General features: G+C 39.1%; 1 protein-coding gene across 1 annotated transcript in view; it reads left to right on the top strand.

The window, feature by feature from the left end:
* Window positions 1–20773, top strand: part of HEATR1 (HEAT repeat containing 1) — a 35856-nt gene that overhangs the window by 13510 nt on the left and 1573 nt on the right. Inside the window, exons 17-42 of the mRNA XM_017744766.1 lie at window positions 1067–1250; window positions 1511–1659; window positions 2328–2520; window positions 3091–3263; window positions 3599–3766; window positions 4621–4863; window positions 5582–5713; window positions 6131–6237; window positions 7297–7440; window positions 8177–8292; window positions 8538–8659; window positions 10164–10292; window positions 11546–11776; window positions 12929–13055; window positions 13353–13519; window positions 14177–14223; window positions 14922–15045; window positions 15858–15998; window positions 16213–16502; window positions 17262–17412; window positions 17927–18085; window positions 18743–18877; window positions 19151–19255; window positions 19349–19517; window positions 20224–20378; window positions 20733–20765. Of these exons, the coding sequence (XP_017600255.1) occupies window positions 1067–1250; window positions 1511–1659; window positions 2328–2520; window positions 3091–3263; window positions 3599–3766; window positions 4621–4863; window positions 5582–5713; window positions 6131–6237; window positions 7297–7440; window positions 8177–8292; window positions 8538–8659; window positions 10164–10292; window positions 11546–11776; window positions 12929–13055; window positions 13353–13519; window positions 14177–14223; window positions 14922–15045; window positions 15858–15998; window positions 16213–16502; window positions 17262–17412; window positions 17927–18085; window positions 18743–18877; window positions 19151–19255; window positions 19349–19517; window positions 20224–20378; window positions 20733–20765 (3894 nt within the window). The remainder of the gene's footprint in view (window positions 1–1066; window positions 1251–1510; window positions 1660–2327; window positions 2521–3090; window positions 3264–3598; window positions 3767–4620; window positions 4864–5581; window positions 5714–6130; window positions 6238–7296; window positions 7441–8176; window positions 8293–8537; window positions 8660–10163; window positions 10293–11545; window positions 11777–12928; window positions 13056–13352; window positions 13520–14176; window positions 14224–14921; window positions 15046–15857; window positions 15999–16212; window positions 16503–17261; window positions 17413–17926; window positions 18086–18742; window positions 18878–19150; window positions 19256–19348; window positions 19518–20223; window positions 20379–20732; window positions 20766–20773) is intronic.

Consider the following 20773-nt stretch of genomic DNA (forward strand, 5'->3'; position numbering starts at 1 on the left):
TTTACCACTCCTGTGAGTCTACATTAACAAATTAAGAACTCCAGAGCTTTAGGCTAGCATCCCACCAACTGATTCATTGTTTTGGTGCTGTGGGCTTGGCACAAGGTTTGTTGTGTTTCCGCCAGTTGCCCTGTGGTGTCATATGATGTCATTGTTAGCCTTAGGAATATTGGGGGGTTTAGTCCTTGAGTCAAGGTTTGCTGGTTCATTCAGTAGGGGAAAGAAGGAAATACTAAGATATGTTCTAGAGGAGGGCCATGAAAATGGTCTGAGAGCTGAAACTGTGAATTGCAACCTCAGGCACGTCCTTACAGCAATATTAAAAGGGTTGTTCCTGATTTTGCTGGGTTTTGATTTATTGTCCAGCTCCATGAGTAGATGTACTGGCACTTGTTGTGGGGTAACATGGAGACACAAGGAAGAGCCATCACAGGGCTAGGAACAATGTTCAGAAAGAGCACTTTTGTATCTTTCTCTGCTACCTTTTTTTCTCAATTTTATGTGTGTTTCCATTGGAATTTTCTTGACTTATTTTGTTGAGAAACAGTGCTAGGTTTTTTCTGTGTGCAAGAAACCCACGTGAGCAGGGCTGTGTTTCTGTGGGTATATCCCCTTACACACACACACACACACACACACACATAGTGACACATGGTAATTATTTATTCTGATCTGAGGTTAATCCATTAATGATTTTCTGTATATGCAATATATATATATCTGAAAGATATGGATTATTTTTCTGGAACAGAGCTAGATTAAAGTGTTAAGCTGAATGTTGAAAAATGCTGCAATTCCCAATCTCTTTGAAGAGGTAGTTTAGAGAGATTGATATTTTACTCTTCTGTTACCTCATTCATGTACACTGTAATTATGGTAGAAAGAGATGGCATAGGTTTTAAAACTGCAGATGCAAGTTTCAATGTAAAATCAGAAATGTAATTCATTCCATAAGGATACCTCTTTGGAGGTTGGAAATTAAATGTTGCTGAATTTTAGTGCTAAATTTCTGTTTTCTGTTGCAGAAATTGTGACAGAATACATTAAAATCAAATTTCATTCACAGGAAACACCCCTGAATTGGTCTGTTGAAACAGTAGAGGAAACTTTGGTGCCTAAGGACTTGTTAAGTGCATATATAGAAAAGCTCAATAGTGATGAGACTGCTCAGGCGGAGGAGTCAGCTATGGTCCTGTTCTTATTGAAAGACTTCATTAATGGCCTAAAACCTCCCCTGTCCTTTTCAAAAGGTAGGTGTTAAGATTTTGCCTGTCCCTTACATCAGTGAAGAAGGAAAGTTAATTTTTTTTTTCCTTCAGAAGTTGTTGGAATCAAGGAAATGTTACTTTCCTAACCTTCTCCTTTGTTATTGACATCTGTAAAGATTACTTACTTGTGAACATGAAATCAACCAAATGTCTTCTTTTAACTAGAGATGTCTGTTTTCTCCTGGTTTCTGAGGGTGTTCCTGTGGACCCACTGTGTCTTAACTGTAACCTGTATTTTTTAGAGGAATCGTGGTGGAATCCTGAATCTCTGAATCAAGATAGCCAAGACTACCTGCACCTCCTTTTGGGGCTGTTTGACCTGCTTGTCAGTGGAGCTAGTGAGGGAAGCAATGCTCTTCAGTACAGAGCATTGATGAATCTCTTATTCAAGGTATTATTTTTGCATTTGTTACTCTGAATTATGAGCTATCAACTATTACACAGTTACATTAATTTTGAGGAAAACTGAGAAAAATATTCAACAGGTCATGCAATACTGCTTGTGGCATTCAAGTACTGTGAGGAGCTGGAAGTGTAAGCTTCAGCTGGGTTACTTAACCCTAATTAAATGTAATAACGGAAAACTAAAGCTACAAAAATCCCCCCCAAAACACAAATGTACCAGTTGAGGCAAAGGTGAAAACATAACGCTGATTTGCAGGACAAGATCGAGAGCCTAAATTTTGAACCAAAAGTTTTGGTTCTGTCTGGTAGCAAGACAAAGGGTTGCTTTGTAAAATTTGTTAGTGTTTAAATACAGAAACTGAAAGGAAAACTTCTAGGAGAAATTTTGTGTTTCCTTATTACGTCATCTCATGGTTTTTCATATGCATATTTAAGTTACGTCTGGACTTGCACGTACATGCAACATTTACTCAATGACTTTTTCTTCCCTAAAGACAATGTTTCTCTGTTTTTCTGAGACAAAGTTCTCTTTCAAGTGTACTCCTTTGAAGTGGGTGGGGTGGTTTATCAGATGTTTTCAGTAGTAGTTTGCCAAATAAATAAAACAAGTGCTTCTCTCTTTTTTCTGGTTTTTTTCATTGTGTTAAATTTAAGGTACATCTAAAAGATTCAGAGGTTCTCTTCAAATTCCTTTCCATTTTATGGACTTACAGTTACAACCTTTCAAATCATCTGAACTATGAAGTCAGTGCAATGCTACAGACTCAGGCTCTGTATATTGGCTATGCACTGCTTGAATCACAAACAAATCAGAAAAAAAAACAACTCCTATCACCATCATCTCCAGGTAAAGTAAAACAATATCTATCTGTCTTTCTATCTGTCTGTATGTCTGTCTATCTATCTCTCATCTTAGAATTCAATCACAGTACTTTATATTTTTGTGCAATTTTACTATATTTTATACCATGAAAGGTATCTGTAGTTATTTATGTTTGGCTGCACTGGGCCGAGACAGCTCTCTCACTGATTCACTGCTGCAGTTATCAGTCCAAGCTTGAAGTAAGTGAAGCCACTTTTTTTTTTTTAATTTTGAAAGTGTTAAAGGAGCACAGTGCTGTGCTGAAGAAGTTTTTGTTACAGGACGTTACTGTCTGGGCAGTGTCAGGGTGTGACTGGCAGTAGCAATAAATGAGCTCTGAGCTTAGACATGAATATAAGGACTGTGATGAAGTTCAGAGTCATGGATCTGTGAGACTCATGTTGGTTTTGTGTACCTTAGAGGTTTACAGTGAAAAGAGAAGACTTCTTAATTCCAAAGTAATGTTGATGCCTCTTCAGGGACAGCTACAGTAAAATTTTCACCACTCATTTTACTCTGTTCTTTTCCTCCTTCCTTCCTTCATTCTTTTTGCAGTGATGATATCTTTGCTAATTAACTTGGGTAGTCCTGTGAGTGAAGTTCGAAGGGCTGCTCTCAACTGCCTCCATTCCTTGAGAGGAATAAAGGAGTCTCTATTTCATCCTGTCCTTCAGCATTTGGAGCAAAAGACAGAAGAGATTATATCTGACCCTACATATGTAGCACAGGTATTTTTCTTATTAAGGTATACATTAATGCAAGTTTTGTCTGCTGCTGTGAGCTTCTAACTTACAGAAAAGAAATCAAGTTAAGCAGGAAAGTTAATTGTCTTTATATTCTATAGCAGACTGATGTATAATTATTTTAGGAACTATAAAAACATTCAAGTGATTTATTACATGCAGAGGGCTAAGAACCAAAGGGGCATTAACGGTGGTTTATCTCCAGATGAAGAGCTCTGCTTATATCTAGATTGCATTGTTATGAAAGCATCAAATAAATGTTGTTTTAAGGCATTTTTATTGCAGGAAAAAACTTAATTTTCACTTTGTTAATGAACTAGATTATGGAAACTCTATTTGAGGAGCTTGAGACACAACCAAAACAGAAATCCCAGAAGAAAAAATTGTTGGAAGCTTTGGAAAACATACTTGATTGTGTACAGAACCCTGTTTTCCCATCATATATTGCAAGAAACTTAATGAAAATTCTTCATGAAATCCATGGTGAAGTAAGTGCTGCCTTTTGAGTTGTTTTATGGGTTCTGCACTTGAGTGAAATGCTGAAATCAAATTTCATTTAGTAATAATGCTGTTAAGTAACTCCATAATGTATTAGATTATTAGGTATTAAGTTGACACCTCCAGTAATAAGCAGTAAAACTGCAAAGTACAATTTAATGAAACACAAAACATTTGCATGCTCCTTCCAGGAGTGTAATGGCTGCAGAATTTTGCATTGGAATTTTTAAGGAAACTCCCTTTATATTACTAAAAAAGATCTGTTTCAGAAGAGATTGTTACAGAAGAAAAATATTACCTTGATGAGGTGTCAGTGAACATAAGAGTTCTGTAAAGAATTGCAAGGTATTAAGTAGTACTGTGAATTTCTTTTGTATATATTAACCTACTCTCATCTAGCATATTCAGAATTCTCCAAGTGCTGGAAAATATATGGCTTCAAAGTTCAAAAAATGAATTAAATTAGAATTTTTATGCTCTGTTCAGTTGTATGTGTCTTGAAAAGGTTGTGAACTGCATAGAGGGGGTAAGTGGTTTTGCCTCACATTTGAGTTTTGTGGAAAACAGCAGTCATAAATTGGTGGGAAAATTACCTTGTTTCTGTACTTTGAAAATATGAAATACTGCTCTGCAAAGGAGAATAGCTGAGGAGCAGATGAGCAAGTACTTGGGGTAATCTCACATTATGTCTTGTATTTTTCCAGTTGAACAGCTGTTGCCTAAAATACTGTATGCAGTGTGTTATGAGAGAGGGGATGCTGCAGTAAAATGAAGCTGTGCTACTGGAAAGGTCTTAAATTGAGAATGGATAAAAACTTCTGTTACACATTTTCTCTGTTTGCAGATGGTTCTCTCTCACCTCTTGCCTGCACTAGACCGTTTGCTAGAGAAGGTCTTTAACAAACCCGAAGCAATGTTGAAAGACGAAGTTATTCTCCTGCATCTAATCCTTGGAAAGTTTAATGAATATTCAGCAACGCTCCTGTGCAAGAATCAGCAGAGTCTGGATTTGTTTATCAAAAGTCTGCATGCTGCCAAGCAAATATATGAAGAAATTCCACCATTTCAGATCACAGCACTTGGGCAGGTATGGCTTTATGAAAGACTTTTCATTTATTTTTATCCTTAAAGCAGCTAGCAGTGTTTAGGATTGGATTTACAAGGGCTCTTTCTATGTGAAGGAGTCCATAGCTTTCAACCTTTCTTTTAGTACAAGTTTTCAGTGTCTCCATAGTGTCTTTGAAACATCTAAACAGCCTGCAAAACTTGAACTCTTAAAGCTATCATGAGGAGGAATTGCTGCTTGCTCTAATTTTTGCATTTTGACAAGCACAGAATAGAAATACTGTATTTACACACAGATGAATTCCTGTATCATTACAGATACTACTGTTATACAGGTTTTAGGTTTTTGTCAGTCAGGCAAGAGCTTTACCTAATGTTTTTCTTCTGAGGAAAAATTGTCAACAAAATACAGTAGGTGAGAAATAGTTTCATTTGAAGGAGGCTACAAATTCAGGCCTGTATTAGCCAGATGTGGCATATATTTCCCAAAGGCTGGCAGCAGCAAGTCTGTTCCACACACCAGTCGTGTGAAAAATTTCAGGAATCAGTTTGTCTGTTGGATATTTCACATGTATGTGATTTACATCTCTTAAGATTCCTGGATATATACAAATACATAGTTGATGTGCAAATTGATGGGGTGTGCCATACAGAATCCAGTGTGTATTAATCCCACACTTCGTGATTTTGTTACCTTCTTAAAGTAAACCTCTCTGCATCCTTTTTTTCCCCTTTTGTAGATTACTAAGCCATTCTTTGCAGCTGTGTCGGATGGGATGGTGCAACAGAAGCTGCTAAATGTATTGTTTGACTTACTCTTAGACTGTAAGAACCCGCTTTGTGCCCAGACAATCAGCAGTGTGTTCAAAGGGGTAAGTGGCAACCTCCAGAGCACAGAAATACGTTCAAATCTACTGCAGTGTGATTTTGTGTCACCTACATTCAGTAATACTCATTGTTTGTATCATTTATAGCAGGAAAGGAATGGGAAGCTTTTTGTCAAATAATAGAATAGCATTAATGGCACCAAAAGTTTGTTAAATGACTGCTTTTAGAAGGTGTTTTTTTAAAAGCCACCTATCTGTCATTTACAACACTAAGTGAATGAATTCACCAGAAGTCACTTCTTTCTGCTGCACTGATTTTCATTTTCTGGGATATGAAAGGACTATGTGGATTATATACCCATATGTGCAGGAAAGGGACGTGTTTTTAAAAAAAGGCAGGGCACAGGTATATGATGTGACAAATTGTTCACTGGTGCTTGCATTGTTACTATTCTGTTTCAGATTACAGTGTGTGCTGAGCAGATTGTCAGAGAACTGGAACTTCCTGAGAAAACCAAAAGTCTGGCCACTGTTCAACAAACTAGAAGGCAGAAAATGCAGCAACAGAGGTAAAATAACTAGAAACCCACAAGTATTATCCGTGCAGTTTGAAAACACCACTTGTCTTAAAACATCGCATCGTTTGTATTCAAAGCACAAGCAACTGTTTCTTCTTTTCCTCTGCACAGTAAAGATAACAGCAAGTTACTTCTAGCATGAGAAAACCAACTCATGTTGCTATTTGAGAACCGATGGAAGTATAGTCAGAATTTAAAAAAAAAAAATCTAGCATTTTTAATGGTGACATTTGATTTTGTAGAATCTGGCTTGATGCAGTTGTCCAAGATCCATTTTTGTTAATAATAAGTTAGTTTTAAGTATAGATGTATGGACAAATTACATAAACTTGGCTGAAACCTACAGAGGTACATCAAAATATTTCTGTTAGTTGACTGAAAGACAGTATTTTGTTTCCATCAAGATGGTAATATAATCACTAATTTTTAGATCTTTGTCCTCTTTCTTCTCTCCATTCTCACAAGGAACTGTTTTGTTCACTGTATTTACTCTCTTTAAACATTCTTTCAGCCATATTGAAACAGGATATTGAGTTAATTTTCCTGGTTTGACCTAGAATAGCTTTTCTAGTTTTCCTTCACTTGACCGTTTTGAATAATCATCGCCTATTAGATTGATCCATCTGTAAACTGTACCTGTCACAGTTTACAAACACACAGGCTCACGCACACCCCCATTGCCTGCATAGTCAGTGTGTTAACCACTAGTAGTTCCAGAGAAGCAAGTTTCCTGGATGGCAAGCAGATCATCATGTGGACAGTTACCTGGTAACAGATTTTTTTTTCCCCACTTCCAGAAGTGTTTCCAAGAAACACTTGTTTTTTCAAGTTTGGTCTGATTTTTTTGTTGTTGTTGTTGTTTGTTTAAAATGTGTTGCTGCTTCAGTCAAAAGCCCACACATTGCCACCTCTCCAGGGAGCAGCAGTAAAGGACATACATTACTATGTGAAAGAAAAACGGTCTTTTTTCACTTGAGGGGGTGTGTGCGTTTCCTGAAGCACTGTAGCATTTCCTTTGCAAATCCCTGATTGTTTGTCTTGTCTTTTTAGAAAGCCTCAAGATGCAGAATTGGCACCAGAAGCAAGCCACTTCAGCTGGCAGAGGGTGATGCTTATTCTGGAGTTACTGCAGCATAAGAAGAAGCTTCGGCGCCCACAGGCGTTGGTACCTGCACTTTTCAACCTTCTGAGCAGGTAACTGCACCCACAGCAGAGCCCTGGAGCCTTCTCTTCTGCAGCCAGCACCCTAAAGCGTGGACATATGGGCTACTGTGTCTCTGCTTTGTTGCCATGTCTTGTAGCTTAGCTTGCCTCTTTCAACTGAACTTCTTTTAGGCAAATCAGAGGGGAGGAATAGGAAGTTATTATGATTCTTTTCCCTTTGAAACAAAAACGTTTTTACCTAATGCATAGCTTCTCTTGTGTGAAAACTTTATCGGGCAGAGGGCTTGGGATTGCCAACAAGGACAACACCTGTCCTCAAACTAGAATAATTGGCAGGACTCGTGTCTTCAGCAGAGCTATTATAATTCTCTAAGCTTTGAAATTCCTCCCAACACATTATGGAACAGTCTTAGTCCAGTGCAACCTAAGGAAACAATTGTTTTTCCTGCCAGCCCTATCTCCAAGCATTTAAGAAAGTTTACATGTAGATTGGGTGTTTGTCTTCCTTTCCATATGACTTGCTTGTATGTAGACTGACAAATACAGTTCAGGTTAGACTTATGTTTTTGACAGTGCTTTGATAAATGCCTTTTATTAGACCAGTTGATGCAGTTGAAAACACAAAGAGACACTTTTTTGGCAAAGACTTTTTGGAAGCTTCAATTTAGAATGTATGTGGAATTAAAATCACAGTTTCTTATTTGTATCTTAATATGCAGTTTGGTTGCTTATTTTTCCATCTCTGTTTTTTTTCCTGAATGTATAGATGTCTGGAACCCATGGCATCAGAAGAAGAAAATATGGAATATACAAAGCAGCTGATCCTCAGCTTGCGGAACATTTGTCAGAAATTGTCATCAGATGGTAGCAAGGTCCCAGCAGGTAAAAATCACCAGACTCATTTCTTGGTAATTCTCTCACCAGGACAGCACAAAAACACTTGTATCTATCTTTTTTCTTCCTCAATCTACATTGTATTGTTGAGGAGAGATTCCTCTATAAGGGTGTACAGGTTTGCCTTCCTAATAATTTTTTGTAGATCCATTAGGCATGCTTTGCAAATTGAAACCTGCTTGAGTGTACTGTTTATTCCTACAGTGTTAATCAGTGAATATTTTTACCTGCAGATGTCCTGGACAAAGAAAAATTCAACGTGGAACTGATAGTTCAGTGCATCAGGATTTCTAAAATGCCCCAGACACACCACCATGCTCTGCTGCTCCTTGGTGCTGTTGCTGGAATGTTTCCTGTAAGTAACACCTGGAATTTATGCTTCGGCTCTTCTCTTTGGTTTCCAAATATTGGGTAGGGTGAAGAACATACAGATCTGTTCTGTGGGGAAAAACTTCCTGAAAGGAGCAGAGGCAAAATGGGCAGGTTCCCTGCTCCTTTAGGGCTTTCTCTTCCATTTTAGTTGAAAACAAACCTCTGTCTTGATGCTTTGGTCACCAGCCATTTATGGCTTGCAGTGGAGCACAGTAGAAATGGAAGCAGCTTTCTGACACCAGCCCTGCCTCACCCTCCCACTGCTCTCATGCTTGTCACAGCTCTCATGCCTTGTTTCTTCTTTCTCCTGCTTTTTTATATAAAGAGGGAAAGCACCTGGCCTGGTAGCACATGCATTCTTACACCTTTCTATCTTGTACAACACTGAAAAATGTGGTTGTAGTTGATGATAAAACTGGGTTGTTCTGATTTTAATTGGCCAAGAAACAGGCCTTTTCTTGTATGCATTGAAATTTGACTGTACACTAAGTAAGGTTCTTTTGCTTTGAAACTCTAAGCCAGCAAAATGTATCCAGGTGTATCAAACTCAGTTTGCATCTTTATATTCGCCTCAATATTTTCTCCACACATTTGGAAAGGTAGCATTCTTTCCAAAAGATAAAATGGTAATGTTTTTGGTAAATTTTTTGAGGATTTTGTGGTTAAATTGTATGGGGGTTTTTGCCTCTTATTTTACTGCCATCACCTGCTGTAGAACTAGGTGTTTATTTTACATTAATATTGGCTCTTACAAGATTTTCGAGGTCAGAATACAAGGAAACATTTTGTATCCATCTCATCTCATCTCATCTCATCTCATCTCATCTCATCTCATCTCATTTTTAATATCTAATACTTCTTCCAGTCACTAAACTAAGTGAAAAATGTGCTCATAATTTATTGCTCTAAGTTCTGGCAAAATCTAGGAAATAAGCTTTTGAGCTAGGTGACACCTCTAATTCAGCCTTCTTAGAATTGGTTACTGTGATTACAGTCTAGGCCACCAAAAAGCCAAAAATTAAATTAAGCATGGTTGGTTTACACTGTATGATTGTGGATATTGCAGATGTTTTACAGATACAAAAAGGGTGGGTGGGAAAATCACTGGAATCCGTGGCACAATCACATTTGTGCTTCTGCAAGTCTCCTCATAGCTGGTCTTACTTGTTGTATTCACATGGCGCTGAGTGGAAGAGTACAAGGTGTCTCATCACACTAAACTCTCGATTTCCACTCTTCAATTACTTGCTTAGGTGTGTGTCTTGGTTTCTAAGTCATATTTAGAACTCTACCAATCACACAGTGAGTAACATTAAGGGACAACATACATTCAAAATTCATTTAGGGAGATTTTGAAAGATACTCAAGATTATCTTTCGCTTCTTTGGGCTTTTTAATAGGAATCTAGTGTCATTTGTGGGAATGAGAAATGCCTTAAGGTATAGTAGGCACAGCAGCATGAACTAATTGGATCTGTTCTTTTCCAGGATAAAGTTCTTCACAACATTATGCCCATTTTTACATTCATGGGAGCAAATGTCTTGCGTCTGGATGATACCTACACTTTCCAAGTAATTAACAAGACAGTGCAGATGGTTATTCCTGCTCTTATACAGGTAAATTTGTCTACTTAATGAAAGATTATTAATTAAGTAAATTATTTAGAATATTGGTGGTAGAATAAGTTGTCACCTACTCTAGGATTATTTTTGGATAGACATTAAATTATATGTAGCACAGTGTAATTCAGATGCCTCTGTCTCTGACCGACTGAGTTCATCAGGCTGCTGCTTCTTTGCAGTCTTTTGGTTTCCTGCATTTTATAAATGGTTTAGCCAAAATTATCACAACTGTACATTGAGAGGACCTGAAACATACTTCAAGTTTTTGTCATAAACCAGACAAGTTCAGTAGAGGAACCGTGGGAAGTGACCAGGTGGTTATTAGTCCTATCATATGTCATGGTCATAGGCGTAGTAGACATGGTCTGAAGGAAGTGGAGAGGTATAATATTTGACAGATGCTTTTATTCTTCCAGCTGGTGTTTGTGGGGCTTTTCTTGGTTTTGCCTGGACCTTTTAGATAAATGGCTATAAACCAAAACAAAAATAGATGCTTGTTTTTTAAAGCAACATTTTCTTCATTCAGATTTCACTTGCGCCTAAGAAATCTTAATTCTTGATCATTACTAGATTTAAACATGAAAAATGTTGTATAAATGTCATGTAAATATGAATTGGGGAAAAAAAGTTGTCTTCAATAATGGGCTGAGGATTCCCTGGACTATTTTTAATTACACGTGTACACATTTTTCATCCTCTTGCAGTTCTCTGTTATATAAAAAGAGAGACAACTTGATTTCTTAAGTTTTTTTATGGAAAGCCTTTCATAGCAGCCAACACGAGTTTCTGTGACAAATTATTTGTGGCACACGATTATTATGTGGGAAGAGCCTACTGTTATTTACTTGACACCATGTAGCCCATGTTTATTATTTTTCCTGAGCCCTTGAATCCAAGTCCCTAACTCAGGCAAAGTTTTCTGAAGGATGTGGCTTTGCTTTCTCTTGAAAATGTCCTCTTTGTTTCAGCTGATGCCAAGTAGCAGTTTGTCTCCTTTTTCTTTTTTTTTTCTTTCTTTTTCTTTCTTTTTCTTTCTTTTTCTTTTATTTTAAACGTCTTCCTTTAAAACTGACAAGGAGCTGTATGATTGAAAACTTCAGAACACTTGCATTACCCTTGAGATTATACATTTGGCAATGCCGTTATCTGGCACGTAATCCTTTCTCCTGTTTTCTGAGATTGCCAGAAAGACCTTGTACCCATCTGCAGTAACCTGTCTGAACTGCTGTACCCGTGTTTGTGCACAGGCTGAAGACAGTGACTTGTCAGAGTCCTCGGGAAGTGTGGAAGAGGTGGTGATCAAGATCATCCGTGTGTTTGTTGATGCCCTGCCCCACGTGCCCGAGCACCGGCGCCTGCCCATCCTGTCCCAGCTGATCACCACGGTGGGAGGAGACAAATTCCTCTGGGTTCTCCTGGTGCTGCTCTTTGAGCAGTATGTGACCAAAACTGTGACGGCGACATCAAGCACAGACAAGGTTAGCAGGCTGAGGGGGTCAGCTTTTTCCTTGACAGCCTGATCTCTCTCTTCTGTTCATGGTCTTGCCTTTAAGAAGGTTCTCAGTAAGCCCCAGATGATGCTGGAAAAGGTAGTGAGCTCTGGGTTTGTGCTACAGCAGAACCTGATGGTGATGTTGACTATGACTTGTATTGCACATTCAATAGTGTTGGGTCCTGGAGCCTGAACAATAAATCAGATCATATTGTACAGCAATCCGTGATCTGAAGAGCTGATAATCAAATTAGGTAGTGCTTCAGTATTAATGAAGTTGGGGTTTTTTCTTCAATTGTGTTTGTGAAAGATGATACTGGTCTTTTCCTACAGACTAAGATGAAAAGCCTGTTATGTTTTTGTGTAGTCAGGCCCTGAGATCAGGTGAAAGCGTAATTTATGGGGAAAGCTGAAAGAATTGTTAAAGGAACATTGGTGAGAAGAAAGTCTTTGCTGCAGTAGTTTAAGCTCTCTCTACACCCTCTGGAGCTATGTTCTCTCCAAGAGCTTGCTGCTTTTACCACTAGTGTTAATCCTGGCAGTGTCCAGCTCAATATGGCATTTTCACAAGCTCACTGAGGAGTTTTTGAGTATTTTTATTATTATGATGATGCCATGATGATTTTTGCCTTTTCTTTTATACCCCTTTTATATACCTTTTTATAGCTTTTTGTATTAGTGTTTTTTAGCTCACATTCTTAGACTTATTTTGTTAAGCTAGGAGACTAAACATCTTAGAAGCCTCTTAGTTAGGGGTTAGTGTGCCCCAGACCCCAAAGTCCTCTCCAGAACACATTCTGTAAACTAAGATAGAACCATCCAGGGGAAGGCTCCTCGGGGAGGGAGGGCTCACTCAAGCCTCTCATTGGGGAATCTTTGATAGATATGGTAATTAGTAAGACCTGTACAGTTATACCCCGTTGATTGTGTGTGGGCATTGCAGTGGGCATTTCGGCCCATTCCACCTGGACGTGGTGCACCTAAGGATCCTTGAAACAAATGCTGAGGTAAAACCCCTTCTTCCCTTCTAATTGTGTTTGATTCTTGATTTTAAGACCAGGAAAAGGCATCAATTATTAGAAATACTCTTTCTTAATCCTTGAAATATTTCTTTTTTTTTTTTCTGAACTGTTAACAGGATGCTGTTCTGGAAGCAGACACTGAATTTTGGATTTCCATCTGCTGCGAATTTAATGTACGTTCACAGTTCCAGAGTGTGATGAAAATAATCCAGTACCTGACAGAGCTGCCAGAGAACAAAGAAGGTAACCACAAAACAGAGCCAGCAAATGCATGTAAACCTTCCTGTTATAAGAGGCAAGGGGTAATGGTTTTAAACTAAAAGAGGGTAGATTCAGACTGGATATAAGGGAGAAACTAAACTGTGGGAGTGGTGAAGCACTGGAACAGGTGTCCCAGAGAGGTGGTGGATGCCCCATCCCTGGCAGTGTTCAAGGCCAGGCTGGATGGGGGTTTGAACAACTGTAATTTTGTTTCTGTGATCAGAAGTGAAGTAACATTTTCTCTTGGATGCAAATTTTTCTTGTCAACGTCTTCAACAGATGACCCTGGGACAAAAAAGCCAAGAACGTGTAAGACGAAGCCGAAAAATGAGGATGGGCAGCTCTTTAATGTGGAGTCTCACTCCGACAAACAACTCCGGCACTTCAAATTCTTGTCCGTCTCCTTCATGTCACAACTTCTGTCCTCTCAGAGTTTTGTGAAAAAGGTAATAATGGCAGATTGCTTCTAAACTGGTCACAGTAAGTGACTGTGCCATACAGTAACAGATGAGGTGTAATTTACCTTTTAGTATGACTTCATTTTTCAAAGGGGCGGCACTGTCCGGTGTATCTTGCTGACACCTTGTGATGGTTTTAGCAGTTTAGAAACGCAGTTTTGTATTGACACAGTTTTGAAACCTCTCAATAATGTTATTTATTTTTTAATAATGCTTTTCCAGACAGACTCCACTTACGTGACTGATGAATAGGTAACCAAGTGAAATTCTGGTCCCAGTGTATTCCCACTGGCTTCATGGAGGTTGGGATTTCACTCACAGCCTGTGTAACTCCAAGTTCAATGTGGGATTCATGCTGTAAACTGAAAAGACAAAATCTTACAAATTTCAGGCTCTGGCTCTAGCTGGTAGTCCCAGTTTTTCAGCTGAATCATCCACCAGCACGAAATGTATTTGCTAATGTGACTGCATTGCCCAGGGTTCTCCGATTTCCTTCTAGAATGATGGCTTAAGTACAAATGTAGGGACTCATAATTACCACGTTAGTGGACGTTTGATTCAAAACAAACAAATTTGTGTATTCTGGCATTTCAGTTTAATGAGGGGAGGTAAGTTTCATATTTTCATTCTTGCTTTTTAAACCAGATAGTTGAATATGAAGAAACAGAAGAGCTGCAGGAGATGGAACAGAGGTATGCTTTAAATCTGCCCTATTCCTATTTTTAGCTTTTACTGCAGCCCAGGAATACCTTTAAGTGTAGTGCCATTAGAATATCTTTTACACTAATGATACTTTTTTAATGTCCTCTGCAACAAGCAGTATTTATTATGTGCAAGTTACTTGTGTTTGGTTTTGGTTTGGTTTGGTTTTTTCTTTTAATAGAATGTAGAGCTTTTTATTTCTGAAAGATTGCTCTACCTAATATACACTCTTCTTCTGTATTTTTGAAAGAGGTTATTTACGTTATTTACGTGCTTGGCCATAACTGTCATGCTATTCATGTCTGAATCACTGAAAGAATTCCACATTTTAGCAAAATATATTGCTTAATTAGTAGGAAAAAAAGAACTAACCATTGTTCACAGGTGCCTCTGTATTGGTGTAAGTACCAGTAATCAAAGATAACAGTTATAGCCATTGTGCTGTAAAAGCCAGTGATACAAAATTGAGGGTTTCTTTTGCAGAGGCCTGACTTGTATGTTTGTTCCAAGAGAAAAAGGGTGTAAGATTTATTTTAAATGCTGTGTTCCACGAATGCTCACTTTAAAATTTTTCTGATTCATTTTCTTGTATTTTTGTTGTCTTGTGAAATTTTATGCTTTCTCGTAATAAAAATGGACTTCTTTAGTCTCCCTGTTGCTTACTAAAAGTTACTTCCTTTTTCCCTAGGCTGTTAGAAGAAGTTCTTCACTATATAAACACTGTGGCATCTTCTGTGGAAGGAAATGTGGACAAGCCAACGGCCAAATTTTGGAGGGTTCTGCTTAGCAAATGCTATGATATGCTGGATAAAGTATGTCTCACTAGCCCCATGTTAGCACTGAAACATTGCTGCTTTTGCTCGTTAATATGGTTATAAACTTTGTAGGATTTCTTGTTGCATTAGTACTGTATTTCATTGGATGGTCTGCTGCCTGGTGCATCAATGTTTAAACTCAGCTAACAGCTACACTAACAGCTAACTACAGCTAACAGCTTCTTAGAACAAGCAGAACAAAAATCACCAATGCTTGTTTCCTTTAGTTTAGTATTCTGCTGGCTGTGAACAGTCATTTCACTATGTCTGGTCGAGAAGAATGGCTCTTGGCAGTATTTTTCACTGTTAACTCATAAAATGACTTAACTAATGCTGTTGCATATTTCTACATGAAGTTAAATCTTTACACTTTTCACCTCACTATTTTTTCTGATTAGAAGTATATTTGTAGAATTTGAGTGGCTGTCTTTTTGCATAAGTCAGAACATACATACATCTTTTTACAGCTTGGAATTTGTTTTTTTCACCAGTAAAGCATATTCCAGTTTTCATGATGTACCTGCAGAGGGCATTGGCAGAATTATTTTGGGTAAAGAGGGATAGCTCACCAGAGCAGACAAAAGGACTTGCTGAGGAAATGTCAGAGCTAGTGGATAATGGCTGGTTAGCAGCCAGTGAACACAGACTAGCTGGAACCTGTTTTGATTTTTTGCTTGCCTCAGATACAGCATTGCTGGCTTGTCCTCTCTCCTCTGATCCTGAAACCCATAAGGGAAGTTGAAGAGTGTCGTATCAGGAGGCTGCCATGTCACAGTGCATGCAAAAGGATTTATGGTATTGTTTTGTAGGTCAATGCCTTACTACCAACAGAAACCTTCATCCCTGTAATTGGGGGACTGATGATGAATCAGCTGCCATCGGTGAGACGCAAGGCCATGGACCTTCTGAACAACAAGGTGCAGCAGCGCACCAAGTGGCAGAAGAGCCAGGTGAGACAAAGGGGTTAAACCCAGTTCCTTTAGCAGAAGTACCCAGAGAGAGACTGATGTGCAAGTGCTTGACCCAGTGTAAAGGTGCCCAGTACCAGTGCCAAGCCTGGCAAGGACTCCTGAGCAGTGACACGTAGGCTACCTGCCCTGAGTTGCCCTTGCAAGCCCTGAGTTTGTAACTACGTCTGATGTGGGTGTTTTCTTGTCCTCTCAGATCCTGCAGCTCTTAGAGCTGGTTCCTGAGCTCATTGCCATTGTCAAGTGTAGAAGAAAGGAGGAAGAGGAGGAGCAAGCCATCAACAGGCAGACTGCTTTGTTCAGCCTCAAGCTGCTCTGCAAAGGTTTTGGCACAGAAAATCCGGCGCCATTTGTGCCTGTTCTGAAAACTGCCATTGATCTCATTTCTTCAGAGAAGGAGGAAAAAAATGTGATGGGAAGTGCTTTGCTCTGTATAGCTGAGGTCACCTGTACCCTGAAAGCCCAAGCCATACCTCAGCTTCCAAGGTACTGTTGGGTTCTTTTAAACAGAACCAACTGCAGCAGGAGTTAGTTATACTAAAATGCATTAGTGAAGGAATGCTGATGAAAGCCAAATGGCAGTCTGCCCCCTCGTGTGTTTTGTGTAGACAAGATTTAAAGTATTTCTAGTGCTTGAAGGTGCTTTGTCATCATAGAACTGAGAAACTAGTGGGGAAAATGGCAAGACTTTTATAATGCACAGTAGAGTTCCTTATGGAATCTGCTGCTGTCACTAGAGAGGCAACCTTTATGGCTTTAGAAAAATCAGACCATAGTCTGTGTTTTTTCTGTAGAACAGATTGCATTTAAAAACATGAGAACAAGTACACTTGAAAACCCTTCAAGCTGCATTATTTTATTCTCCCTATTCAAGAAGAATCCAAGCATTTAACTTGTTGCTTGTAAGACTATTTTATCTCTTTACAAATATAAGTCTCTTATTGTCGTTAAATCTTTAAACTAAAGACAGGGTTTTGAGTAACCTGATAGAGTGAAAGGTGTTGATCTAGATGATCTTTAAAGATTTCTTCTGACCAAACCATTTTGTGATTCTAAATCTAATATCCTTCATTAGCTCGAAAATACGGCAGTGAGCCCAGAATACTGAGTTGTCTCAAATATGCATGTAAAAACTCATGTGAAAATTGTCCCTGCAGGCTTAACAGATGTATTTATTTGATTGGAAATGTACCTCCAAATGGTCAGTTATTTCACCTTTCTCTGTTTGTGTTTGGTTATTCACAGGCTGATGCCAGCACTCTTGAAGACTTTAAAAAGTAAGAAGGAGCTGGTCTCAAATGAGATTTACCTGCTGAGTGCTGTCACTGCTCTGCTAAAGGTTGCAGAAACACTACCACACTTCCTTAGTCCTTACCTTTTGGAGTGCTTGTTGCAGGTGAGCTGTGTGACTCCCCCAGGTGTGTAAAGGGGGGAGGGGATGTGCCCAGATCCCAGCAGAAGCTGTAGAGATTACTTCTTTCTCTGAAACTGAAGTAGGAGTGTGTGCCAACTATGTGAAAGTTCGTAACATACGACTCTTGTACTCAGTTTCTTGTGCAGGTAACTCAGATACAGAACCTAAGAGCATCTCCTTCTCCTCCCTCACATAGGTTGTATTTTGCCTCTTTGGAAAGGGAGATGTGTCCTTAAAGATCATTCTGTAATATCCACAGTCTCCTCAAATGTGTATCTAACACTCTTGTTAGAGTCATTCTGGCCCTCTGCTGTTGGCATGGGCGTTTTTTCAGTGTCTTCTGAAGAGAGTGAAGCTTTGTACAGACAGCTTAATCTAAGGTGCTTCAAGTGGTGCAAACAGCAAAATTCCTGTCTGACATTTGCAGCAGACAGCTACTGTAGAATAAGTTCTTTAGTTGCTAAGTAGGCCTAACTCTTGTTGGAATTCCTCATAGGTTGTTCGCTTGGAAAAGATTGTGGCCGAGTTTGGTCCTTCTTCCCAGATAAGCGTACGTGTAGCATCACTAAAAACCATCCTAGCAACAAGGCTGGCTCCCCGAATACTCCTGCCTGCAGTTACCAAGTGTTACAGTGAGGTGGTGCATACCCGCAAGGTAAGGGGTTTTTTCATCCTTTAGCACTGAGATAAAATAAAGAAGGACAAGAAAAAAAAAGAAACAAGCAGTGAAAAATTTGGTTCAGCCTTGGCCACCACCAGCCTGCTCACTGTGGCAGCAGAATGAGAAACAAAGAAAGTCTTACAAGCACTGTTCAGCAACAGCTAAAACACCGCTGTGTAATCAGAGTTGTTTTGGTCACAGATCAAATACACAGCACCATGTGAGCTGCTATGAAGGAAATTAACTCCATCCCAGCCAAACCTACCATAGTCTCTATATTATAATCTCTGGGGTTTTTTGTACTGCTGTGGTGATTCGGGAAAGGTAGATCTGGGAGAGATCCAGCACTTCAATGTCCTTTGCATCTTAGATGATGAATGCTTGGGAGATCATCCCATTCATAAGGGACTTCATTTATGTGCTAGGAACATGTCAGAATTCTCTCCAGTATGGCAGAGGGTAGACAAAATACTTTTCAGGAATTCTACTAACTTAAGCTCCCAAAAGTACAGGGAAGAAGCTTATTTATTTTATCAACAGTATTTTAATGAGCAAACGCATGAAGTGCATAAATCCAATTTCCTAGTTACGTTTCTCCGTTACTGTCAATATCACAGTTGCCTTTGCATTGTTTTGCTTTTGTTTTGGTAGAACTGCCTGGGTCCCCTTATGAATATTTTGAAGGAGCACATTGCTGGTATGGAGAAGGAGCACCTGATCTCCCATCAGCCTGAACTGACAGCATTTTTCATGAAAGTCCTGGACTTCCGAACAGAGCATGCCGAGGTAGCTTGATTGGGAGGATGAGCAGCAGCTGCACCTCTCTACGTGCTAATTCTCTCACTTGTTTAAAAAAAGAGTAGTAGATTGTATATGTGCTGTTACGGATTGTATGTGTGCTCTGAAATTCTGGGTATGAAACACTCTGTTCCGAATTGTTCTTACAGTAGAAAACATGATAGTTAAGTATTTAATCTGAAATAGACAAAATTAAAATGTGCTTTGAAAGCTCAAATTCTTACATTTCAAACACAGAATTATGTTTTCTGATTTTTCTAGGATGATTTAGAGGAAGTTGGTAAGATAGAGGCTTATATTATTGACTGTCTAATCAGTATGGTTATGAAACTTTCCGAGGCTTCTTTCAGGCCCCTCTTCTTCAAGGTAAGAAGTCTAAATGTGATTCATCTGCATCAGTATGTTTGTGCTTTCCAGTGCACAGACACAGGGAACAGCTAATCTGCCTTTCACTTTCAGCTCTTTGATTGGTCCAAAACAGAGGCTACCCTAAAAGACAGGCTGCTGACATTCCACCGAATAGCAGACTGCATTGCAGACAAGCTCAAGGGTCTCTTCACCCTCTTTGCTGGTCATTTAGTGAAGCCATTTGCTGAGACATTGAACCAGGTCAACATTTCTAAAACTGGTAAGTTGTCAGTTACTGGCTACAGAGCAGCTTAGTCTTGATTGCTGAGAAGTTAATTCTAATTGCTGAAATTTTAGTCTTACAGGATTTATTTCACAGCACACATAATTCTTTACTCTTTCTTCTTTCTCTGGTAAATGAGAAATCTTCCTCTGATGGAACCAAAGGACATTTTTTATCCTTGGGCACTATGCTTTCAAAGTTGAGACCACATGAAAATTTTCAGTGTCAGTCCCAGGGAGTTTCCTGAGTATGAAATTGTGTAGAAAGAGGGAGACTTGTTTCTCTTTTTGCTTTTTTCTTTTTCATTCACTGACTTCTCTTACACGCTACCTGGTGTATTCAGAGTCCTCTGCTTTCTGGGCAAAAACAGGTGTTACTGTTTTCTGTGGGAAACTATTTGCCCATCCCAGTTGTAGTGACCTGAAAAAACTCTCCATATCCACTGGTATGGCCAAGCACTTTTCCTGTAGCCTGTGGCTGTTCTCTTTTATTTCCATCAGTAGCGGACCTGCTGGGGCAGTAGCTTAAAGCCAGATACCCTATCACATCCATTCTGTTGTTCTGAGTGATGAGTACATAATTGCTATGTAATCCATCCCTTAGCTACATTCACAGACTACCAATGTTTCTGTCCTGCAGGGGGAACTTTTGTGTTTTCATTCTGTTGATGATTTTTTTATTCTTCTCCTTGGCTGGTGTGTAGATGAAGCTTTCTTTGACTCTGACAATAACACAGAAAAGAGCTGTCTACTGTTGCAGTTCACCATGGACTGTCTGCACAAGCTCTTCCTGTTTGACACCCAGAAGTTCCTGAGTAAAGAAAGAGCAGAAACCTTGATGCAGCCTCTGGTCGATCAGGTATTGACAAACCCCTAAAAACAATTCATAGCTGGCTTTTTTTTCCCTTTGATAGTTAAAAAAAAGAGATCAGGTGTCAGTCCTCCCCCTTAACAAAAAAGGGAGGGATTAGGTCATTGTCTTTGAGCTACAGACAATATTGACTGTTTTGCCTAAGACTCTGGATTGCTGATTAATTTTTTATCCTTTTCTAAACGTCTTTGTTCTGTAAGGTCCATGCATGCTGTTGAGCTCTTGCAGACCAGTGCACTCCCACTGATGACCTTTGACTCTAATTCTTGAGTACCTGAAAGCCAAAGCTAGAAGTGTTTTTGGCTGGGTTTATCTGAGTCTGGATCTGTTTTACTTCCACAGCTAGAAAATGTGCTTGGAGGAGATGAGCAGTGCCAGGAAAG

The sequence above is a fragment of the Corvus brachyrhynchos genome, unplaced genomic scaffold (assembly GCF_000691975.1).
Source record: "Corvus brachyrhynchos isolate BGI_N302 unplaced genomic scaffold, ASM69197v1 scaffold70, whole genome shotgun sequence".
In the NCBI taxonomy this organism is placed as follows: Eukaryota; Metazoa; Chordata; class Aves; order Passeriformes; family Corvidae; genus Corvus; species Corvus brachyrhynchos.